General features: G+C 42.3%; 1 protein-coding gene across 1 annotated transcript in view; it reads right to left on the bottom strand.

Moving 5' to 3' along the window:
* Positions 1–24344, bottom strand: part of LOC117550452 — a 30261-nt gene extending 5917 nt beyond the window's left edge. The window contains exon 1 of the mRNA XM_034222890.1: positions 24054–24344. Coding sequence (XP_034078781.1) covers positions 24054–24344 — 291 coding nt within the window. The remainder of the gene's footprint in view (positions 1–24053) is intronic.
* Positions 24345–25774: the final 1430 nt, after the last annotated feature.

Genomic DNA, 25774 nt, shown 5'->3' with positions numbered 1-25774 from the left:
CTACAGATCAAGGCGAAGCGAATGGATGTACTCCCATACTCCTAGCGTGAAAATGTTTGTGAAAACGTGTGCAAAGTCTCCGAAAATCCTAAAAATAAGCTCATATTTTAATTCCCCATAAAAAAAACACATCATTCAGTAAAAACAAGGCCCCACTGATCATCTACTCTCTGAGACGATTCCAGGGATGTCTGGCTTGAGTTTCGACCACCAGGGAAAGTGGACAAAAGTGCCCGAGATCAGCCTCTTAATTTACCCAGGGCCTAGTGCTTGGTTTTGGGCATGAAAATTCAGGAAACTCCCCTGAGTATTTTATTAAATATCTGAACTTTGGAGAGGAGTTGGGGGACACACAACACATCAAATCACATCTACAGATCAAGACGAAGCTAGTGGAAGTACTCCTAGCGTGTGAAAATGTTTGTGAAAACGTGTGCAAAGTCTCCGAAAACGGAGCAGTGGCTGTGATGCTAGCTTTGCGGCTAGCGGTTAGTTGTTATTGTTTGAAGTTGTTGCTATGGAAACAACATGACGGAGAAACAATTAATATCTTCTACATATAATAACGGACAAAGTAAAGAATGAAGTGTAGGCTATGCCTGTTTGAAGTTGTTGCTAAGGAAACAACATGACGGAGAAAAAGTATAATCTTCTACATATAATAACGGACAAAGTAAAGAATGAAGTGTCGGCTATGTTTAAATGTTCGGAATTTGACCGTGATGGCCCTCTTGAGTTGCCGTAAAATATGACGAATATGACGGAAATAAACCCGAACATATCTGGTAGCCCGAACATATCTGGTACTGACAACGGCTCAGACGCGTTCCAGAAGCGGCTCGGCGCAGCGCTTCTCTAAAATTAGGATGAATCCTATTTTTGCCACGGCGCAGCCGTAAGGTAAACTCCTCCCCCCATCCCCCCGTAGTCTTTCAAGTAGGAGAATACATGCCAGCGTTCTCCTCCGGTTTACAGGCACTGTAAATGATATATATAGAATAATTATGACGATGAATGCATATTTTTTTACCACTAAAATACAGCAACACATCTTTGATTCATGTCGTTTATAACTGGAATATTACAATTATTATTAACTGTGTCTGTAGTCTACAACACAACAAAATAGGAAATAACAACAATAAACACGATTTAAACAGACACAAACATAAACCATTTAACTACGTATAGCCTACTTACTTGTAGAAGTACAAATGTCCAGGAAATATTCCAAAATCAACAACAACTGCGAGGCTGCACACACGACGCTCCGCTTCCGCAACGTTTTGAAACGCGTCTGGTGTGTGTTGACGCAGGAGGAGGTCGCAGCATGGCGCAGCCGCAACGTAACCCGGCGCAGACGCTCCTGGTGTGTTTTGGGGGTAAGAAGCTAAGCTAACATGAAATACATGCATACCAAGTTACTGCTAGCAGTGTAGTTCCCCTATATAAACGTTACATTCATCATCAAATGAGACAATCTGCAAGAGAATTAGCTATATTTTGTTATTCTTAATGCTTGTCATTCACACGTTGAGAAAAGACGGACTCCACCGCCCGGACCTAACGGAGCCGCAGTGGGCTAGCTCCGGGACGCCGGCTGGAGCTAGCCCCCTGCGGCTCCGGCGGCCACCACTGGGATAATTGGGTCCCCTATTAACATTTGCTCCCGTTTACCATTATGGGCGTCATAGCCATAGACTATAAAAGTCTTACCCAAGGCTGAATCATAAACTTAAATGTATATGTATGTATAAAGGGTTAGGCCTACGTCCTTAGCTGGCTAATTAGTAGCAAGCTTAGCTACCAAACACACACACACACACCTGCGAACGGGGTTAACATGTATAATATTATAATTTTAGACTTCTTGTAAGTTCTGTTAGTACATTCAAGCGCACAGCACAACATTTGAATTGTCTGGTATTTGTAACAATATTCCCTAAAAGGCAAAATCACCACGAACACGGCTAAAGGGTCAAGTACAGTAACTACAACTAACTAACGTTGTAGCCTCTATGGTTGTGGCCTGCACAGTTCACAGTCGGTGATCTTTTGCCGGATCTCTTTTCCTGCATACAGCAGTTTGAACTGTATTTATTTTATCCTGTAATATGACTTGATAGCTTTACACACTGAGCTCTGATTGGTCAGCAGGCGGTGCTTTCACTGAGTTGATCTCTTATCTGGAACATAACCTGCTCCGGAGCCACAATACACAAAGTTGTCCTAATTCAATGGAAAAAATTCCAAACACCACCAGACTTCAGACTATCATTAATGGTCCGGCCCTCAACAGCTCTATGTCAATTAGGGGATGTCCTCATATGCCGTTGCCATGGCTACGCCGCTGCGTCCCTCGCCAATAAACCTGGTGTTGTCCTAATTCAATGGAAAATGGTCCAAACTGCACCAGACTTCAGATGGCAGTTAATGGTCCGGCCCTCAACACCTCAATATGACAATAGTGAGTTTTCCTCAAAAGCTGTTGCCATGGCAACGCATCCCTCGCCGTTAAGCACCATATTGCTAGAACTCCTGTGTAAATGGTAAAAAATTGTTAAAACTTCACATGTGTGCTAACCGTCAAGCCCTCAAGATATATATGTGTCAGTTTTGAGATTACGTCAAATGTCGTTGCTGTGAAGTTAAACTTCTGTTGTTGCAATGTTGAGGTAGAATGAAGGAGTCTGGAACGTCATTAGCCAAAGCACTGAGAGTTTTATTGAACACAGTACAGACAATACGGCCGGGAGATCATCTTAGTTTCCCACCGTCCCGTGGTCCACCAAAATCATTTCTGTTCAAAAGCCACAAAACATCGCCGCTACACGAGGAGAGGCCGGCCCACAGAAGCCCGCGTTTACCTAATCAATAGCAGATGGGAGAGAATAATCTCCTTATCTCAAAGAGATGCAGCCAGGTCTCAACCCTCCCCCACGGATATAGGAGAAGCATTTGACCTGTGACCTCAACCTACAGAGGAGTCTTTGACTGATACTACAAACACATGTTTGCAGTATCACAGAGTCTAAGAAACTATAAGAAACTCTATAAACAGATCAGATTAAAATATTCTCTTACAGTTGCTATGGTAACAAAATGGTCGCCGTGAAACACGGTTTTCTCATAACTCCAGTTAACATGCTCCAAACGGCCCAAAACTTCACAGGTTTGATAACGATGCAGCCCTCAACACATCTAACATTATTATGGGATGTCATCAAATGCCGTTGCCATGGCGACAGATCACCCGCCATCAAACACAACGTTTGTGTTACTGCTGTAACTCAAAGACATTGTCCGATCGGCCTGAAACTTCCCACGTTTGCCAACGGCCGAGTCCTCGAGACACCTAGACACATCGTCGACAACAGCCTGCGGAACGTCGAAGACCCGCTCAACGCTGCTTGCAGCTTTAATTTTGACCATACTGCACATCATGTTTTTCTTCATTTTATGCACAACTCTTATACAATAAGACAACCATACACAAGTAACTTAAAGTAATTCATGTAATTTATTTTTACTGAATTTCGTGTTACATTCACTTTAAACATCTAGATAATTGAAACCGTACACAGATTTTTTAAAATCTAATGAAATACAATATAGTTGTCTGAAAAACAGAAGAAATAAGAATTTGGACATAACCATAAGGTACACCTAGTTAATACTGTAAGCGACAACATGTATACAACCAGAGTATTGTGAAGATAGAATATCATTCACTGACGGCTGGTTTAAATCCTGTGTCGGCAACGCTTTCAGGATTAGGAAATGCTTTCCTGATGGCCAGTACAGCGCAACTCGGAATAACACGTCTATTCCCACGGCCAAGTTTTTGCCAAATCAGGAAGCAAAATCGCCGGTACGCCAGATGTCTGTAGACTTCATGTTCCGGTTCTTCGTCCCCATACGGCCCATTGTGGTGGGCATACTCATACCGGGACACACGCAGCACATCACGATCCAGACAGTTTATGTCGAACGTCCTACAGTCGGTGATGCAGACTTCTTCTCCCATCTCTTCCTTCACTTTCCCATAGTTGTGGCAGCACTTGTTTTCTCGGCCTGTAGGCATGGTCTGGCAGTTTCCACATCTACACCTGTCGGTGATGGTTGGACTAATTAAAACGGGCTCGCACATTTTGAAAACAATTGTGATTTTATTGTCCAGTAAAATTAAATTTAGTATGTTCTACCACGTAACTGTTAGTAAAATTCAAATATGCACAATATCTTAACTAATTTGATGTGCATGCCTCATTATATCGTTCTGTCGTGCATGGGAATCAAACGTCTACTACAAACAAACCAAACTGGCAACACAACAGAATTATTGTAAATTCTGGATGATGTGGTTCAGTTGTCCGACTGCTAAAAAAACATCCTCTTTCGGGGTGGATATGGTTGTCATTGCAGATGACCCGAGCATTCTGGTCATAGATTTGCGAGATGCATGTTGATTATTGAACTGTTTCACCAATGAACTGGTACATGGAGTCTAAGTATCTACAGCAGGGATCTCATCTCGCAACTTTGATGGTGGTGGGGGCCACATCATTGATGTACTGGCCACCCGGGGGCCGCAGATTCACTTGGAACACACACACACAAAAATTCCATGTGTTGTATGTAATTATTAACAAATATACTAAGTCTGACATCTTCATTGACATTTTACAATCAAAGGGAACATCCCCAAAAAATGGGAACATCCTCTAATAAGCTCACTAAACAAATATCAGTTCACAGAAATGTTATTTCATTTTTACAAGTGGCATTTTTGTATTGAACAGGTTATTAAACAGTGGAATAAAACTATTTTAAACTATTGAAAAGCACGGACAATGTGTGTGTATTGAGATTAACCATTAGATGACATACACATGAAGTCATGAACACTAACCCAGACATTAGTTGTCTAACTTGAACCTAAAACACTTGTGGCCAGTCTCTGCATTCCCCTTATTCCACAATAAGGGGAATGTCAACACAGACACCTGTCAACCTCTGCTTTTCCTCAGCACCACTCCCCCTCCCTCCCGCTGAAATTATGAATGAAAAGCGTAGTAATCATAGATAACACGGCAGGGTCCGTGACAGTTTGTTTTAATCTGATTTCAAATAAACAAAGTCTTGGTTTTAAGAATATTAAACTTGTTTCCCCAAATTCAGATGATGAAAAACAACTTTTAAGCTTGTAAAGGCATAATTACAAGAGGCAACTTAACGTCACAGCAGGCATAACAGCCGGTGTTTCTTGTGAGGGTTTCCCCGGGAAACAAACACAATACACACAAATGCGTCACAGATTATTTTTGCGGTATTTGAAATAATCTACGTAACTAGGATTCTAGTGGACGGTATCAATACTACAAGTAAACAAAATATATATTTGTATTAATTACGTTGTTTATAAATTAATCTGAGGGCCGCAAAAAGAGGAGGTGGGGGCCGCATGCGGCCCGCCATTTGCCCATCCCTGATCTACAGCTAAACACCTTCTGTCCTAATATAATCACCTACAATCAGTTAATACAACTAACGAGTCAAAATACTTTAGTGGCAGTCAGTAGCTCTGGAACCATAGCCTAATACTAAAACCTACCATCAAACTGGCCGTATCTATATCGCGCACAGATCGAGAAAAACTGCGATGAGAGCCCTGTATACAGTGCTAGGCAGTCAGTGTTAGGCATATAATTATACACAGTAAACACATAACATGACTACAACTAAGGGTCAACATACAATATAAAACAAAATATACGATTCCTTGAACAAAACTCAACAGGCAAACAATGTGCACTAGGACATGCTTGGTGACTGACCAATTGTCAGCACCCTCGGCCTCTGCCTCAGATGGCGAACTTGAATCATCGCCATCAGCACTTTCATCTGTGATGTCAGGTGACGTTTCCTTGTATTTCCTCTTCGACATCAGAGGCTCGTATAGATATGGTTGGATGTCGACAACATACTCCAGATCTTGGGTGGCCTCCGACTCAGAATCAGACATGATAACGAAACTAAGTTGTACTATCGGCGGAAGCAGCTGTGAGCGATAAGCCAGGTGGAAATATGTTTGTACACTCTGACGTCACGCGCAGCGCCATCTTGCGGAGACGAGCGTATTTAATGGCTGAGAAATAAATCGTCGGACTTGGTGTTGGGGGTTGAACAAAATAAATATTACGCATTGCCAGACGCATATTATCTCCGATTTTAATACTGCAATATCTTAGATAGTGTTGTAGCTATATGATTTCGATTTTACTGGCAATTATAAAAAAATCTTTGCATTTGATCTTTAAAGAAAAGTACAAAAAGAGGTTCCAGCAATCAGCAACACATAATGAATCTCCAAGATCCAAAGTCTGAACTGGTCAAGAATTGTACTGTGAACAGCAGGGTCAGAAAAACGTTACTTCTCCATGAAGCCCTTGTTGCTAACATAAAAAGAAAATACCAAAAGACCAGAAATGAAAGAGATAAGCAAATCATATCTAAGGTAACTGTGGGAAAGATTGTCAAAAAGTATAGGCTGCAGAGATGGTCAGAACATGCACTGGGGATTTAAAAAAAAAAGCAGAAACCTTTTGAACACTAATAGCCTAAGCAAATTTACCAGAAAGCCTGTGAACAGGTATGCAGATGCATCTATGGAGAACAATGTAAAGACCTTCTTGACAAGAGATGATGTCAGAAGGAAAACTACAGAAAGAAAACAAAACATTACAAGAAACAAGGTAAAGATGCAAAAAAGGTTCCTTGTAGACACAATAAGAAACCTCCACAGAAGATTTCTGGCAGAGAACAATGTGAGGATCTCATACCCTGCATTTTGCCGCCAACGTCCCTTTTGGGTTGTGCACCCGTCCCTGTCTGACCGTGACACGTGCATGTGCAAACTGCACGAGAATCTTAGCTTTCTGGCAGAAAAGCTTAGTCAGTTGAAGTTGATTGATACCTCAAATCTTGAGGCACTCACTAAAATTGTGTGCTGTGATACTGCTAGAAAGGACTATGTATGGGGAGTGTGAACACTGCAGTGACAAAACAGTTCCACTCTCAAGTACATATGACAGTGCAGAAAGGGTGTCCTATACTCAGTGGGGGGACAGAAGATAAGGCAACAATGAATGACCAGGAGGGGCCAACAGTGAAGATAACTGTTAAACAGATTGTTGAGGGCACCCAGGAGCAACTTGCTGAGCAGTTCCAAACACTCCTGAGCAAGTTCAAGAAGCATTATTTTAATATTAGGCAGCAGTATGCCTACTACCGTGAGCTAAGGAAGAGATGGCCACTGATGAATGCCTAATTCACGTAGATTTTTCTGAGAACTTTACCTGCAAGTACAGTTCGGAAATCCAAGGAGTGCACTTTGGATCATCCCACCAGCAGGCAACACTGCATACAGGGGTTCTTTATGTAGGTGGCATCCAAGAACCAACCTGTTTCACCACAATATCCCCATCAAAACACAAAAGCCCAGCAGCTATATGGGAGCATCTAAACCAGGGGTGGGGATACCTTTTTCCTCTCAAGGGCCATTTCAATTTTTACAATATCCTCAGAGGGCCGTACAAATTATTGACCTCTGCTTAAAAAAACTAAAATCACAGCCCATTCATTTCATTCTGTGCAAAGAAAAAGCAACCTCTTAGTCCAGATATCTCACCATGACTCGCGTATGCATGCACGTGCACGGTGTGGCGTGACCACCCAAACAGAAAGATATGGACACAAGATGTGTGCCAATGTATTTAGTTTCCTATCCATGTGAACATGATTTAAGTGGGGGGGGGGACCTAACCTCCTCTAGGGGGGTCCGGGGGGCATGCTCCCCCGGGAAGATTTGTTTTTAAATGTTGAAGTTAAAAGCATCAATCTGGTGCACTTTGAGAGCAACATTAAGAGATCTATGGATACATCTCTCAACACCCATATGAAACAGAACTGGAAGCAGATTTATTTTTCTTTATGGATATTTGACAAATCACTCTCCTTTCAAACTATATTCTTCTTTATTAATAACAACTTTTTTTTACTGTCATATAGTATTTTATACCTGTTTAATTTATTCTCTTATTTTTTTATAACTATAATGATCATATAAAGATGTGCCTTTACCTCACTGGTTGTAGAAAAAGCTTCTTATATTCGTTAGCATAGCTAGCTAACCAGATGCTAATAACAACAAAGTTATTGACTGTATGATCAGTATGACTGATGAACAGATTGCCACTGGGCTTTCAACTAAAGACACAGACACGCAGAAACTGCGGCATGTGTACGGCTCCTTATGGGTACTGCAATTTGTGGAAGTGCTGGAGTGGCGTTCTGGTGCTCACTGCTCTCCGTCAGAACTGCACCCCTGTCAGACGAGACATATACCACGTGATGACACGTTTGGCTCGTGTTGTGTTCAAGGACCCTGACCTTGGCCAGGAAAAACAGGCACTCGTTTGTTTAATTTTTTTGCGGTCTAGATTTCTTACATTTTTTTCTATTTTGCGTGTTTATAAATTACCTCGAGGGCCGTACCAAATTGTCTTGCGGGCCGTATACGGCCCGGAGGCCGGAGGTTCCCCACCCCTGACCTAAACCCTGTACTGGATGTGGAAATTGATGTAAAGTATTATGCAGAAAATGTGATGCAGCATATTTTTGGTATATTCATTTTAATGTCACCCATATATAAGAGGTGTGTTGCATCATGTTATCCCTAATATATGTGTGGTTTATACATTCCTGTGTGTTAATAGTTGAAGGAACAAAGTACATTTTTCCTCTTAAATATAGAGAGGTTTTTTATAGATTCCTGAAACAATGTTCCCTTTTTCTTAAAAGTAGATTAGCGCAATAGTCTTTTTCTTCCACTTTTACCCTTTTATCAAAAGGGTGTTTTTAGGCTATTTTTGAGGAGGTAAAATGCAGAATTACTTGTGAGTTCTGTTTTGAGTGAAAAGATTAGAGTGTTTTTCTTGGTTAACCATTAGATATAATGGTTAAATTCTTCTTAAGTTAATGATGCGCATCCTTTAGGCCTTGAGAATTGAGTCACACAGTTAAGAGAGACAATGGTCCTTCTGATTCTGGGTGAGCTGACTTCGGGTGGATGGAAGTTCAGAGAGGGCCTGGAGGTATGAAGACAGTTAGGCTTCGTTGGTTAGCTGGTCCTGAGGAGGTCATGAGATGATGACTGTTAAATTCCCAACAAGTATGGCTTTCATAAAGAAAAACATATGACTTGTGTGATAAGCTACATGATAAGATGTGTTTTGCTGCAAACTGAGCCTGTTTGGTTCTCTGCTGGCACGTGCTGATTCGCTATGACACAGCATATTTTGCATCTCCCAATGAGATTACCTGAAAAGATGACCAGCTGACCCAACACCTCCTGTTTGTTTTGGTATGAAAGCCTGTTCGGCCTTGGGTTCTCTCTCTCTTCTCGGGCTGCCAGGACCGAAGGATCTAAGCAGCACGGGAACCAGGGCAGGAGTACTCCTTACATTACAGTATATTATATTGTATTATATTGTATTCTAATGTATTATATTGCATTGCATTATTACCTTTTATAATTAAAACAGATTGTTTAACTGGTATCCTGGTGTTTTCTGATTTCCTTCCTGTTATGATTTTAAGCAGGACTCGCCAAAACGACACGCGGAGCCGAGTTGGGTTGTAAAAACCTCAAGACTCACAACATGGATCATGTGCAGGCAACATACCCAGATGTTTCTATGGTACACTTTTTTAGTGATGGTCCTTGTACCCAGCACAAGCAGAAGGGCCATTTTTTTCTTTTTAGCACTGAGCTGAGGAAAAGAGGCCTTAATGCAGGGACTTGGAATTTCTTTGAGGCCAGCCATGGTAAGGGAGCACCAGATGGTGTTGGCGCAGCCTTGAAGAGGACTGCTGACATGCTAATAAGCCATGGTCAGGACATCAAAGATGCACGTGAGCTCTTCAATGCCCTTTTGGAGACCAATACATCGATGAAGTTGTTCTTTGTCAGTGAAACAGTTGAACAGGCACTTGAGAGGATGCCATCAAACCTAACAGCAGTCCCAGGAACCATGCGAATCCATCAGCTGGTAACTCTTGCTCCAGGAGAGATAGTGTCTCGTGATGTCAGCTGTATGTGCTCTACCCAAAAGCAGTTACACTGTGAATGTTGGAATACACAGCATTTCAGCTTTCTCAAGAAAGTGCCAGTGGCAGTGTCACAGAGGCCAATGCAAATCCAATGGGAAGACACAGAGGTGCTGGGGCAATGGTGTGTGCTCACATACGATAAGGATTTGTATCCAGGAATAATCCTAGCCGTGGATGAAACACAAGTTCAAGTTAAATGCATGCATCGTGTCGGACCAAACAGGTTCCTTTGGCCTGTTCGTGAGGATGTGCTGTGGTATATGTTTGATGATGTGCTTGAGCTCATCCCACCCCCTAAGCCTGTGACATCACAACACATGGAAATTGAGAAAGAAGTATGGGCCAGGCTTTCTGATTAAAGGATGAAGCAACACTTCACAAACAAATATTCAGAGTTCAACGTTATGTACTGAATATTAGTAGCCAAATTAGCAATCAATATTAGTTACATTTTACATTATACATTTTATTAGGAATTGTTGTTACTGCTGACCATATGGACTGATTCATTCCATTCCTGTTTTTGATGAATTTGTGCTTGATGTTTTTTTAAATGTGATTCTAAATACTTTATGTTGTATCAAATGTTTTGATAGTTCAGCTGTAATTCAATTGAATTTCCATTTAATTGAATGCATAATCATTAATTGCTCAGCTAAATAAATCCATGTTGTCCTTTCAACCCTGTTATCATATTCAACCCTGTCATGCTGAGTTCAACCCTGTTATTTAATAGGTTTGTATTCATATTTTAGTGATATGAACTTAATATGAACTTTGAAGTGTTGTATTGTGTTTACAGTGTACAAGATAATCAGACAAAATATGAAACCTAAACAAAATTCTAAGTTGAATGCATATTTTTGATAACATCTGAAGGCCGATGATGGATACAGTTCTAATGATCCCCTTTTGCAGCCAAATGGTCTACTAGAAAAAATCTACTTAACATAGGTGATCCTAAACAAGGGACTTCTGATGATTAAGGTTCAACAAGAATTAACTTGAATATCTTTTTGAATCATATTCACACAGACTCCAAGTTGTCTGACGGGGTTGAACTCCAAACAACTTTTTGTAAGAAGGAAACTCCTAGTAATTATTGGGATTGTATGCCTGAGGTGGGAAAATGTGTTTTCTCAAAGGTTTTAGTAGTCCTCTACCAGATGTTATGATAAAAAATGCAATATTTTAAGGTATTTTCTTAAAAAATACGAAGACCCAAAAGGCACCCGATTCAGAGAATCGCCTATCTCTCTTTCACATGTCCAGTTCAGTCAGACAACTCACGTGTTCCTTTAACATGTTTATTAGAAGCAGCATATAGTTGAGTTTGGCGACTAGGCTCGGGCATCATCACTCCATAGATATACATAGCACGATGAGTGATGATCAAATAACTAACCCCCGAGCCTACAGGTGGAAGCTGGGGTGGTGGTGGGGCAGGCAAGCAGCAGCGACGTAGAGGTAGCTGCAGCAATAGCAGCAGCAAGCAATGCATGGAGAGAGATCTGGCAGGTTAAATAGAGCGGCATATTAAGGAGACTCTGTTTGGTTGGTTGTAGAGTGGCAAGGGGGCGTTATGTATGAATGCAGCATAAGTGCTCGAGTTGACTGCCTGAACTAGCTCGCAGGCTTCGCCCCATTTCAGTCAGACAACTCACGTGTTTCTTTAACATGTTTATTAGAAGCAGCATATAGTTGAGTTTGGAGACTAGGCTCGGGCATCATCAATCCATAGATATACATAGCACGATGAGTGATTATTAAATAACTAACCCCCAAAACTGCGTGGAGATTAGATACTATCCCCCAAAACTGCGTAGCCCGAGCCTGACGCTGGTGATGTAAGACTGATAAGTAGAGGGCCTGGCGAGCTGCCATGTGGCCATTCCCCCTAAGCACAGCGGCTTTAAGGGGAATATACTACTAAGTGAGACTGCTATGTGTAGGCCTGAGGAATAGCCCAGAGCCCATTCTTCCCTGAGCACAGCGGCTTTGAGAGGAATATATACCTATATACACTACCTAGTGAAACTGCTATGTGAAGGCCCGGGAACAGCCCAAAAAGCCATTCCCCTTAAGCACCACGGCTTTGAGGGGAATATACTACCTAGAGAGACTGCTATGTGTAGGCCTGGAAGTGACCAGTGCCGACCCCCCCCCAGCACCGCGGCTTTGAGGGGAATATACTAACTATCAAGACTGCTGTGTCTAGGTCTTTGTGGCAGCGACAATGAGCTTTCCCCCCCAAGCATGCAGCTATGAGGGGAATATACTATAATGAAATAAATATAATCTAACCCAGCAACCACCTGGTATGCAATAACAGAATTCTATAGATATACATCTTTGAACGTTACTCATCATCGAGTAGTGCAAGAGCTCACGGTTGTTTGTGCTGAAAGGATCTCATTCATGTGAAGCACGATATAGCGCTGGTGGGCAGAAGATGACCGACGGCCCAGGATACTCAGGGCTGAGGTAGGCGGATATAGGGCTGAGGTAGGCGGATATAGAGCTGTGGTTGTGGCTGTGCAGATTCTTAAACAGTGGGAATAGCGATCTGGGGGCAGATCGCAGCTTAGGCAGAGATCACGCAGCTTGGAGGAGAACCCTCGTCGTTGGGTTTGCAGCCATCGAATAAACATGGGTGCCGACCCATGTGTCAGAGGGCAATGATGCGAGAAGTTCAGCATGGAAGATAAAGGACAAAGAAAACAGTGTTAGTTTTAGCAATGATTATTCAGGGTTCCTTGACTCCCCAAACAGAAATATCAGACATTGAATGTTTCAAAAAAGTGTGTATATTTGATCTCCAACGTTAATTCAGTAAGGGAGAGATTATGCTGAGGATTAAAAGGTGAGAGGTCTGTGTATATTCGCCACCTGAGAAACCAATAGAAAGCTGTAACAACTGCATCTGACGTTTATCAATGTATAGTGAAACCCCTTTGCCTGAACTTATACATTAACCTTTGCACGGGTGCAAAGTAAAGAGGCAGTCTTTATCAGTGCGTGGAGGACGTGCCTTCTTAAGGCCCTTGAGGAGCAAATGAATGAACTCTAGCGTGGCTTAATACTTAGCACTTGAAGATTGCAGGATTCAAATGAAAATACAATTAATGCATGAACAACTATTATATCTATTGCATAAGTACACAGAGGAGGTTGGGACAGAAGAAGATAAAGTACCAAGCTGAATTGTATGCTTTGAATCACGCTCTTGGTTGGAGGCAGAATATGGGAAATCCTTGAGGGGCTTGACGTGTAGATCCAGAGTCATTTGGTTGAACGAAGGGCATGGCAAGCTGGTGGGGCACACCACTCATTGTGAAATCCCCCGAACCAGCAGAAGGCGCAGCATCTGTAAGTAACTAGAGGGGATCTGAGGACACCGCAAGTTCATTATAAAAGAATGAACATAACCTTCCACTCGTCGCAGAGGGGCTAAGGACCAAAGATCTGAGCAATAACCATCTCTAAGATTGCATTCATGCCGAATAGTCCGCGTCTTTACACCAGACGCAAGTGTATTACATCGTTTCATTTGCAGAAGGTTGGGTTTGCGTTCACCCAGCAACCTCAAACAGACTATGAACTGTAAACTAAAGTCATTGTACGGAGATGCTTTTTCAACAATTGGCGGGACATTAAGCGGATAAAATGCAGATCCCAGCAATTTCTACAGTAGCCTGCATCATGGAGCATTGGCAGGTTATTTTCATACTGCTGTTAATCTGGAGAGTGCATCAACAGACTCTGCGGCCGGCGCATAGGATTATAAATCAGACAACGTGCATTAAAAACATTATAACACATAATGAGACGTTATGCAGTGAGGAGGTTTCACCGATGACAGGTGGCTCTGATGAGATTGTACCACTGCCTTTTCTCTGTACATAGGGGACCAGTGAGGTAAGCAGTCACCAGAATGAATGCATGACCATATAGGTTACTGGATGTTGCACACAGCATAGATAGCAAAACAAGCGATGACGCGCAAATAGTTGTTTCCCATGTTTTGGTGCGGACTACGTCACACCAGCAATGAACCTCTCTGGAGTTTACTAGCGAGCGACCCGAGACCACCTCTTTTAGGCGGAGCAGAGGTATCGGACTGCTTCCACACCAATCCAACGAACCGCATCAAGGGGTTAACGCTACAGGGACCGATTCAATAGTACTAACCAAGCAGGTGTGAATGTGACCTAAGACTATGGTGCCTTAAGGTTTGAACAGAAAGGCTAGCGCTTGTTCCTTATAAATATAAAACATCTCTTTTAGAGAGACTACCAGTGGGAGACCATAATTGAAGGCAGTAATCAGTATTGAATGTATTACAAGTCTAATATGTAGTATGACGTAGAGCACTTTGAACATTTGGAAAGGTGCTAAATAAATAACATGAATTGTAATTATGGCTGTTCTGATGCGGGACAGCTTGTCTGGTGGCAGTGAAGCTTGCATCAGCACACTATCGAGAATGATACCGATAATTCTAGACGTGTGGAAGGGCTTCCAGTTCCTGTTCTGAAAGAGGTAGGCCTAGCTGTTGAAAAGTTTTATCTGGGAAAGTTAATAACTAGGAAATGGTTAAAAGATGGACACCAAGGGGTGCTTACAGGTGTTGCAGAGAATCCAGCATAATGCTTCTGATGAGGTGTCAAAGAAACGTGGGCTACTATGGCAACCAAATGCACATTTGATTTGTAAAACCTTAAAATATATATGCCACAGAAGGCATACGGGATGTCTGCTTTCCCTGCCATGTCATCTACAGAGCAAAGAAACGGGAACAGTCTTTAGTAGTTTATAATACTCATAACAGAATAATCGTGAGGAACTAACGGCTCAATAAGAAACGTTGCTAGAATAATTCCTCCTAGCACTAGGCTAGGGGCCTGTCGTGTTTTTAAACGTTTAAATAGCAGCACGTGTAATACTCCTGGCTCCTTCAGTGCAAACTTCAGTCTTGAGTGCAGGTTTCAACAGACATGGGTCCCTGGGAGCCAGCATAACCTGCTAAGAAACCTTGATTTAAGCCTGTGATAAGGTCATTTGACGAACATCTGTGATTTGCAGATTTGCAGCATGAAGCCTCCTGAGGCACACCCAGCGAGGGGCAGATATTGCAGGTAGAGCTTAATTCCTGTGAGGAAAAACTCTTCTTTGGTAGGTGATTAAATGTACATGGCCGCTTGGCAGAGAATGATTCATGGTATTCATAGAAAATACACTGTCGGAGATTGAAGTCTAAAATGATGGTCAAAAATGTATCGAGCTTCCCTTCATATTCACGTGATGGAAATTATTAATTTATTTCCGTTTTTAATTTCATTGATTTATAGTAGGCCTAGTATAAATACTTGTACACATACAACTTCTGTATAATTGCCTCAAATATGACTTACTGCAGGCCAAATATTTCCATAATAAAACATTGCTTATGCAGAATAGTTATATACCTGCCAAGATGCAATTCCTAAGGAACTGCTGCTGCAGCGGGCCGGAAGCAAGAACTTGTGGCTGGATCTGGGACTCCAATTCCCAGAATCCTCGGGAGTGTGACGTCAGCGGCACAACGTGGTTGAACGCGGAAGTAGAAACATTTGTTTACATTGCAGGTAGAGGAAATCGAGTTTGTTCACGGGAATATATCGTGCAATTAAAGGCGCTGATTTTACTTCGAGAAGGTAGGACAGGATGGCAGGTACTTTGGGAATGCCGGAGTCAGCTTGCTCCTGCCTTTTTTGGTGTTGAAATACCCACCGACCGAGAGACAGTGTGACTCTTAGCTGACACACAAGAGAGGGGTTGTTACCGGAGCTGGCGTAGAACTCGGGACTTCCTCTGGCCCAAAGGATATTAAAAGCTACTCCAGATGAGGACGGAAGGGACACCTGAATGTGTGTCGTGCGGGAGCTATGGCTCATTCCAGCGGCGTCTGAACCATGCTCTGAGCTAACCTGTGTTTCGGGAATGAGGCATTTCTTACGGCTTCTTGCGTGTGATGATTCGGTTCCAGAGTCGGAGATTGCAATAGACATTTGCAAGGACAGCACCGGCAGGCAAGCAGCAGCAACATGAAACACAGCAGGAACATGAACGCAGCAATAGCAAGCAGTGGCAGCAGGCTAGCAGCAGCGACGTAGAGGTAGCTGCAGCAATAGTAGCAGCAAGCAATGCATGGAGAGAGATCTGGCAGGTTAAATAGAGCGGCATATTAAGGAGACTCTGTTTGGTTGGTTGTAGAGTGGCATGGGGGCGTTATGTATGAATGCAGCATAAGTGCTCGAGTTGACTGCCTGAACTAGCTCGCAGGCTTCGCCCGATTTGTGGTTATGGCCAAGCATCCTTGAGTTTCTTGAAATTATTATTATTAATGGGTCTTCCAAAAATGTACAACAGTTGAGTGCTGTAGCTTCAAGGCTCAGGACATTAACATAATTCAGGGACAGGAAATAACAAACGTAGTGCTCAAATCACAGATTGGGAAAAGCAACAGCTGGATTCTTGCGATATTACAACACATGAGAAACACATGATCACAAGACCACATGAACATTCATCTTGTCATGCTTCTGGCTCTTCATGATGTATAAATAATTGTTTGTAGCAGTTTAAGTTATTTTTCAAACAACCAGTACAGAAAGCATCTTCCATTTTCAAACTTCTGTCAGGAACTGCATTGCACCATCCCAAACTGTTGATAACTTTATACTTGCTTTTTCTGCTCCTTTATCAAATATTTATAATGCACACCTTACAGGAAAGACATTGCTGATTGACAGCTCTCGTCCCCTCTGGGTTCAGTGGCTGCACAGATGGGTATGGACCAGAGTATCCATCTTTTAATATTTACTTCCTAGTATAGTGTGTTTAAGTGTATATATGACAAAGATGGTACAATATATTGATTAATTGTATGCTATGACTTTCAGGGAACATATAGTCCAAACTCCCTCTGGAGGGAGCACAGGGATTTTAGCCTTCACAGACCATTTACATGCAATCAAACCTATCACACTACAGGAAAGGGAAAACACCAAAAAGCACAACAGGGCCTCTGGGCATGTTTTACCCTGGGTAGGGGTATCTCAACTATTAGGGTGGTAATTCCTCTAACTTCCAAAGCTCCCTTACAGCAAGAAGGAACCACATATTTAGGGTAAAGCTTACACATACCCTCAGGAACTGATTAAGAGTTCAATAAAAGAGACTGCTTCATGATCATAGTTATATGTGCATCACATGTCTCCTTTAGAATTTTTTTTTTTTAATGGCAAGGTCTTTGTTTTGAAAAAGACGTGACCCATATACTGTAGATATAGAAACTAGACAACATTTGATTGACAGCCCCGAATGAATCAGTCATGGTTCACTCACTGCTCAAGGCAGAGCACAACATGTGAAGGATACAGTTTGAAAAACAGCCCATAACAGCAGTCATTGCTTTATTATTATACAGCCGATAACAGAGTGACAGGTGAGATGACCGGAGACAAGGACGACAGGTGACAGATGTCCACAAGCAGGATTGAACTGCTGACCCTGAGAGTGCTACACAGTTCACTACTTACACCACTCAGCCTGCTAGCATCTTTGAGGCAATGACACTTACAGGCAGGTCAATGACTGCTTTAAGCCATACCCCAGTGAGATGATAGTGAACTGTTCATGAACTTGTCATGAGAAGTTCATGGAAATTCCGTGAACCATGCTCATAAACAGCTCATAACAAAGTTGATGAACTGTTCATGAAAGTTCCATGAACATTAAATGGCACTAGGGCAGTTCATGAAACTCCTGTTCTGGAATGGTTCATGAACAATTCATGGAATATGGTTTTAGGCAGGTTCATGAACAATTCATGAAATGGAGTTTTCAGTGAGTGTAGGGATATTCAGTATTCAACCAAGAACATTTCAAGAATTGTTCATGAATTAACCATGGTTCATGAACATATCAAGAACTGTTCATACCCAGTCACTGAATATAATTCAATGGCTGGCTATGAACTGTTCATGTACATGAACTGTTCATGAACCATTGACTGTGGGTCAATTGGCAACCATAGAAAACAACAATTATGTCAATCACAATGGAACTTTATTCAAATTAACAAACATACATGTATACAGGTGGAGCACTACAATTAATCCTATCACTATTTGAAGCACAGTTCTTGACACTGAGCTGCACACATTTTTTTGTTACGGGTCCCAAAAGCTTGGGTACCACAGCAACAATAAATGATTTCTGTAGAAAACAGAAAAGTGCAGCAGCAATAATTATACACAGGATCCGGTTGATCGTCTGGATTGCTTCTTATTCAAAATTCAAAGTACACAGTTACATTCAAATAGCTGTACTTTACAAACATCACATTTCTCCATTTAAGTTATCCGTCTGTCACAGTCCATTACTGTATCTCAAGGAGAAATTAAACATAGTCAATATAAACACATAACGCTATCAAATAATACTTTCTATCAATATATCTATCTTTACCAAATATAACATATTATGGAGATCACAAAAATACACTGTCAATGTTAATAAACAAAAAACAAGGCAATGTGCCTGCAAGACTTCACTCAGGTAAACAAAACATATTACCCGTGCGCAGCAGCTAACCTGTCTGCGAGCCTTCGCTCAGGTCACATTTACCCAGGCGCGGTTGAAGCCCGCGAAAATGGCATCTATTGTTGCCGACAGTTTAGTATTTTTAAAATACCGTTACTGTGTCAAACATGCTCAAAACTTTCTGACACACTCTCCTAAACATCTCCAACATCATATCTAATTCACATCTAATTCATCATGTACTGACCTGTAGAAAACAGAAAAGTGCAGCAGCAATAATTATACACAGGATCCGGTTGATCGTCTGGATTGCTTCTGACTGGAGGGGCGGAAGTGTCCCCCCTAAGATAACCCATATGTCACCGCTCACTTGCCAAAGGTTCCACCTTGGCGCTACTTACTCGTACTGCTTCTCAAACAGTACAGATAAACCATAACATGATATGAATGTCACCAAAATAAATACAGATAATGTTCAGTTTCAAATGCACTATTGTTTAGTTTTAAGATTAAAAGTTTTAAAAAATAAAGAAATGTTCAAATAGTAGATGAATATTCAAGAGGTCTTTAAAATCATCACACTGATCATCAAAAGTTCATAAAATGCTCATGATTATTCTAAACTTGCCACAATCATCCAAAATTCATGAAATGCTCATAGTCATGAAAAGTTCATGAAATGCTCATGCAAACTTTTTGGGGTTTTAATTATAATTTTGTGATTGGCTGGATCATGAAAAGTTCATAAATTGCTCAAAAGTCTGTCATGAGCAAAACAGGAACTTTATATGAATGAACAATGTTCATAAAAATTTCATGAACTGCTCTTTAAAATGGTTCATGAGAATTTTGGTTCATGAACATGACAAGTGAACATATAATGAGTTGTTCATGAGTGCTCATGAACAGCTCATAAAGTCATGAACTCCATCTCGCACATTGCTTTTTTATTATACAGCCGATAACAGAGTGACAGGTGAGATGACCGGAGACAAGGACGACAGGTGACAGATGTCCACAAGCAGGATTGAACTGCTGACCCTGAGAGTGCTACACAGTTCACTACTTACACCACTCAGCCTGCTAGCATCTTTGAGGCAATGACACTTACAGGCAGGTCAATGACTGCTTTAAGCCATAGAGGGGACAGCTGTATTTTGCACAATAACTTGTATGCATTGGATTGTATTATATTTATATACCTGTAAAGCACGTATGTGTAAAACTCTTGGGAGTTCCACTTTAGGGATCAAAGTAAAGTTAGCAGGGCTCGACATTATAAATGGTCCGCTGGCCCGGAGGCACTATTTAGACACCCCGGGCCAGCATAACGTACTTTCCACTTGCTACATGCTACATGCTACGACCTGGTGCTGCTAAGAGGTTTTTTTATTATGCGCAGAAAGCGTTCTCACCATACATCCCGTCTCAGCTGGAGCATGTCAGCAGAATTGACGTCGTGTGGGATGAATATTTCCCCGAGAGTCTGAAGGCTGAAACACGCGGCAAGAGAGGGAAGGGTGTTCATAGACGCGTTGAGCCATCCAGTGTCATTCCTGGAAACTGGCCAGAGTTTCTGAACTGTTCTTCTTTCTGGCCAGACCCGGCGCGAGAACAAATCTAAAAGGGAGGGCATATGATTTTCATGGGAGGGCACACAAAACCGTCACGTGCCTGCGGCACAATATATCAAACAGCAAGGCCAACACTATCGTAAATAAAGGGCAACATAGAAACTACTTTTGAAACATTGTGTGCGTGGCAGCACAAACACTGGTAAATCACGGGCAAGGCACACTGGTTAAGGATGGCAGCTTCCTCATGGTTGTATTACAAGTTTTCTGAAAATAGCATGTTTAAATATGCAAATTATCCATTATCTCATTAAATATGCACATATTTTAACACATTTCAGGAACCGAAATCTGAACTTTGGATAAAGCCAGGTTCAAAATTCTTGTTTCATTTTGTAGTCATATTAGTATCTAAGGCTTTTACAGAAGGGATATTGGATATCTCTTTTTATCACTCCATAAATCAGAAAATACTGTCAACAGCACTAAAATATCCATTTTCACCATGTTTTTAGGTATACAATGTCGTATAATTCAGGCTATGAATGATATATGACCAAACCCTTCTGTAAAAGCCTTCATAATATTGATAGGAATATAACTGGAAGGTTTGGTGTATCTACGTGCTACTGAAGTTGACATTTCGAACTCAGAGTAGGAGTAAAAACTCATTTTGAGAAAACGACCTTTAAAGATTGCAGTGAGGCGCTAGCTAAACCCTCCTGTTCTTTGGATGACAGCTTGCGCATCGACGCACTCCGTGAAGGTATTTCATGTTCAGGGTCATTTGTTTTTTGTATAACCTTGCTTCGTGCAAGTGACAATTGTTGTCGTCTTCTCTGTGAACGTTTTTTTTGCCATTTTGAGATTTCAATTTCTAGCGGAAAGCTAACCAGGAAGTGTTTTAGCACACCACGTGACGCATCTGAACGAATCATGTTGTCAGAAATTGACACCAGCCAATGAGATTTTGTTTCTTGGTTTAAGACCCCTTTGTGCTTTCACGATTGGTTGCTGATACAAAGGAAATGACCATATTTGGATCCAATGAGATTGTGTAGGAGAGACGGAGCTTTCCAGCGATACCTCTGATGACATGGTGCACACAGCGGTCGCGGTACTTTATGTTACGTTAGATAGCTAACTTTTGGTGAATTTAGGAGAAATCTACAGACGCAAATAGACAAACTATAGTAAAAATAAACACTTAAATGTGTATTTTGTACGTTTTCCTTCCAAAAGCCTGAAAGAAAACATGTTATAGAATCAAAATAGCACAAACTCTCAAAATTGACCAGTACTTGAAAAACGATGTTTTTGCCTGCCGTGTCTCGCCTTAAAAGCAGCCTTTTGTTTCCCCTGTAGACAGTTTAACGAATCTTCAAGCCATGGTCTGTTGTACCATGCAGTGGCAAAAGTGCGCTTCTTTCCTGAAAACAATCTCCCTGGATAACGATCCAGTTTCACCTGGTTGGGTTTATTAACCCCAAGATCGTCTGGGGCTGTTGGTCTTTGAGCGGTTGCTGGCCCAATAGTACCTGTTGATGTGCTGCAAGGTAGCGTCTGTAGTGGAGGCACCGGCACGGAGCAGGAGGAGGATGCTGGCGGGTGTGGTACAGGGTGTGGCAACGCAGGTGGTGATGGTAGGGGCACAAGGAGCTGTGCCTCGGAGGACAGCGTTGGTGGCGGCCGCCTTGATGAATCAAGGCTTGGGCTCGCTAACTCAGCCCAGCTTGTGACATTAAGGCGTGCTGCTGCAACGGCAGGTGAGGGTCGCCAGCAGCACCATCGGCTGCAGTTCTTTCATCGCTATTTCGTTTGAATAAATCCTTAGACCTTTTGAGCCAGTTTCTGATGTCCATTTTGTAATTCAAACATAAATGGGAGTCTACAGAATGCACAATTAACAAATCCAGAATGGGCGGCAGAGTGTGACGCTGTGATTGGTCTAAATGTGGACGAATCACAAATCACAACAGACGTAGCCTGCGATTTTTTTTTTTTTAGTTACTATCTGACATCACATACATCGTAGCATAAAAGTTCACAGTTTATTATATATTATTATTTATATATTTTTTAAATGTTATAAATAATAAAAAACGTGTTTATTGGGGGAGGGTTAGGAATGTCAAATGGGAGGGCCGGGCATGTTCCTGGCAACCAGTTTTACAGCCCTCAACACTGGCAAACAAATAATCAGTACTTGCAACATGCACACATGAGGTGGCTGATACCCGCATCCTACTGCACCTAGGAGATGCTGTGAAGGAAAGGTATAGCAAGGTGCCAATACGCACAGTTGACAAGGATGTGGTAGTACTGGTAGTCACAGCAGCCCAATCCCTCAACATCACTGAGCTGTGGGTCGCCTTTGGAGCTGGGAAGAGTTGTCGGCATTTAGCAGCTCATGAGATGGCGAGGTCACTAGGTCCAGATCGATGCATAGCCTTACCAATGTTCCATGCATTTACTGAATGTGACTCATCTTTTGGTGGCAGGGGCAAGAAGACGGCGTGGGATACATGGATGACGTTTGATGATGTCACTAGAGCCTTCTGTGCCAGAATCCGTACAGAACTGGATGGAGCCTCTGGAGCGATTTGTGGTATTGCTGTATGACCGCACTAGCAGCAGAGGAAGGCCACATGTGGATGGGAAGTTTACTGGACCACATTACCAGAAGCGACCCAGGCCTGTCGTGAACTCCTCCGCTGTGGATGCAAAAAGGGGTACAGTGGACCAGTGGCGGATTTAGAATTGTAGGAGATCCGGGGCTTATCCCAGAAGTGCGGGGGGGGGACCGAACATTTAGGGGGGCCCTGACCTCCTCTAGGGGGGTCCGGGGGCATGCTGCCCCGGGAAGATTTTTTTTTTTTTAAATATTGAAGTTAAAAGCATCAATCTGGTGCACTTTGAGAGCAACATTAAACCTACCTTAAAGCGGACAAAAGGCACTGGAGAACACTTATTCATTAACACCCTTTAATGAAGCAAACTAATGCCTTAACACGTTCAAATACAGTCAGCAGCTGGTTGAAGTCACTTCAGATCACTGATCCAGGGAACATGCCTCACATCCACTGAAAGAAGAAAATATAAAACAAAAGGGGTATTAAGATTGACCATATAATTAATATGTAAAACAATAAAATGCATCTTATTCTCTTACAATGTGATGCTGGCACCTCTGCTGTCTTTTACTGCTCTGTTCTTCACTCCCTTCTTCTAATCCTGTTTTCATCTATCGTCTCTTCCTTTGCTTTCTGCACAAGTTTTATGACTCATTTCCAATTCTCTCCTCCATTCTTTTCCTCACCTTGTTCTCTCTTCCTCAGTCCTTATACAGACTTTCTCTTCTTTATTTAACATCAACATTATATCCATTCCACTCCTTTTCTCCTTTCTTCTTCAGTATCCATTCCTTCCCTGGCCTATATGCACCCTTTGTTAAATTTCTTCTTGAACTGCTATCCCTCTTTCCCATCCCCATCTTTTTTTCTACTTTTCTTGTTGTGTTGGCAAAGTAAGGCTGTGCCGACGTGGCTTTAATTGAGCAAATCTGTCAATAATGTCATCAGGGGTTATGGCATCCAGGAAGTCTTTTTCAATAGACATGGCCAGGTCATTGAGCCTCTCTTGGCCCATAGTGCTCCTTAACCAGGTGTGCAGACGGCGTAAGGCGCTGAAGGAGCATTCACAGCTGCAGCTGCTTACCGGAATTGTCAAGGCAATTTGGAGGACAGCCTTCAGGGTGGGAAACATGTCACTGTCAAGCATCTGGAACACAGTGGCTATGTGAGGGACTTTCTCTTTCTCCAGCCTTCTCTTGGAGAAATGTTTAGCCACCAGGAGTTCTTCTGACTTCAGTTGGATTTTATAGTGGCTAGCGAGGCTTTTGAGAGCATCTTCGGAGAGAAAGGTCGCTGTGGTTGGGTTGCAGGCTTGAATGCCTGACATAAGCTCTTCTCCCACATCGGAAAACCGATGGGTGAGCTCCTGTATCATCCTGTCCAGGCACGGATAATAAAGCTGCCCTCTGAAATCACCTGGGGTGGTCGGATTGGAGGTTGCCCCACAGGCTGACTCCACCACAAAATCATCCACTCTTTTTTGTTTCTGCCTGGATGTGATGTTCCTCACATATGGTCATGGTGCTCTTGAAAACATCTTCAGCCCCAGGCTCTGTGCGGAGATCTGTCAAGGTTTCAAGGATTGCCGTCTTGTACTGCGCTGCTCTGCCCAAGTCCAAACGTTCCCTCTGCAGGTACCGGTGAAGCCCTTCAGTTATGCCGAGGAGTTTGGCAAACATCACCAGCATGTAGATCGTCTTCGGCTTGCAGAGATTTGACAGGATCCCTTGGGCTGTCTTCATGGTCCCGAGACATGCTAGAATGGCAGGAAGGTTGTTCACGACAGCTTTTACAGACCTCACCTGGCTTGCCCATCGTGTTGTGGAGAGCTGCACAAGTTCAGATGGCTTTAATCCAAGTTGGTTCTGGATTTCTATGAACTTGATATGATTGACCAGGGATTTGCTGAAAAATGTGTACATACTCTCAAGAATGTGACAGCTGTATGGCTTTGCATGTGCGACACAGGACAAGGTTGAGCTTGTGTGCGTAACAGTGTACCTACACTGCTTCAGGGTGTCGCTCTCTGAAGCGGGCCTGGACACCCCCCACTGCTCCACTCGTCACTGATGCTCCGTCATATGTTTGTGCAACACACATGAGGACCCCTAGGTTGTGAGACTGCAGCACTGCCTCTATTCCATCTGCAATGGACTTTGCATCAAATGTATCCAACTTGTGTAGTCCAAGAAAAGCCTCTCTTGGGGTACCTTCCATTGTGACATAGCGAACACAGACTGCCAGCTGCTCTGAGTGGTGATCCCTGGCTTCATCTGCCATCACTGAGTACTTTTTGGAAGATCTCATTTGTTTCGTGACATTTTCACTAATTTCTTGTGCAATGCAGGTAATCGTTTCATTTTGGGACGAATGGGAGAAGTAGGTGGCATTTTTAGAAGGTGTATATTTTTGGAGAAATGGATCAAATAGTGTTACGTTCCCAATGGGCTAGGGGGACAAAAGGGAAACGACACGACCAGAGTAGAATTGGTATTAATTATAAATGGGTTTATTATAAAGCAAGGTGAACAAAATGGAAGGCATACAGCCTGAACAAACAAAAAGACCAAAAGGGCACCGGTTGACAATAACCGAACAAAAGGAGAACTCAAAAGGAGTCCAACGGATCATACAGAGTAATAGTAAAATAAAAGGGAAACAAAACCTCACTTTAACAGTGGTACAACTAACCAAATAATCTATACACAACACAGCTAAACTAAAGGCAACAGTCACACAATACTAAACACTATCTAAACACAGACCCCACAAGATTAACCACAGAACAACGAGCAAGTAGCGAGA

The sequence above is a fragment of the Gymnodraco acuticeps genome, unplaced genomic scaffold, assembly GCF_902827175.1.
Source record: "Gymnodraco acuticeps unplaced genomic scaffold, fGymAcu1.1, whole genome shotgun sequence".
NCBI classification, from domain to species: domain Eukaryota; kingdom Metazoa; phylum Chordata; class Actinopteri; order Perciformes; family Bathydraconidae; genus Gymnodraco; species Gymnodraco acuticeps.
This window is presented reverse-complemented; position numbering and strand designations above follow the sequence as displayed.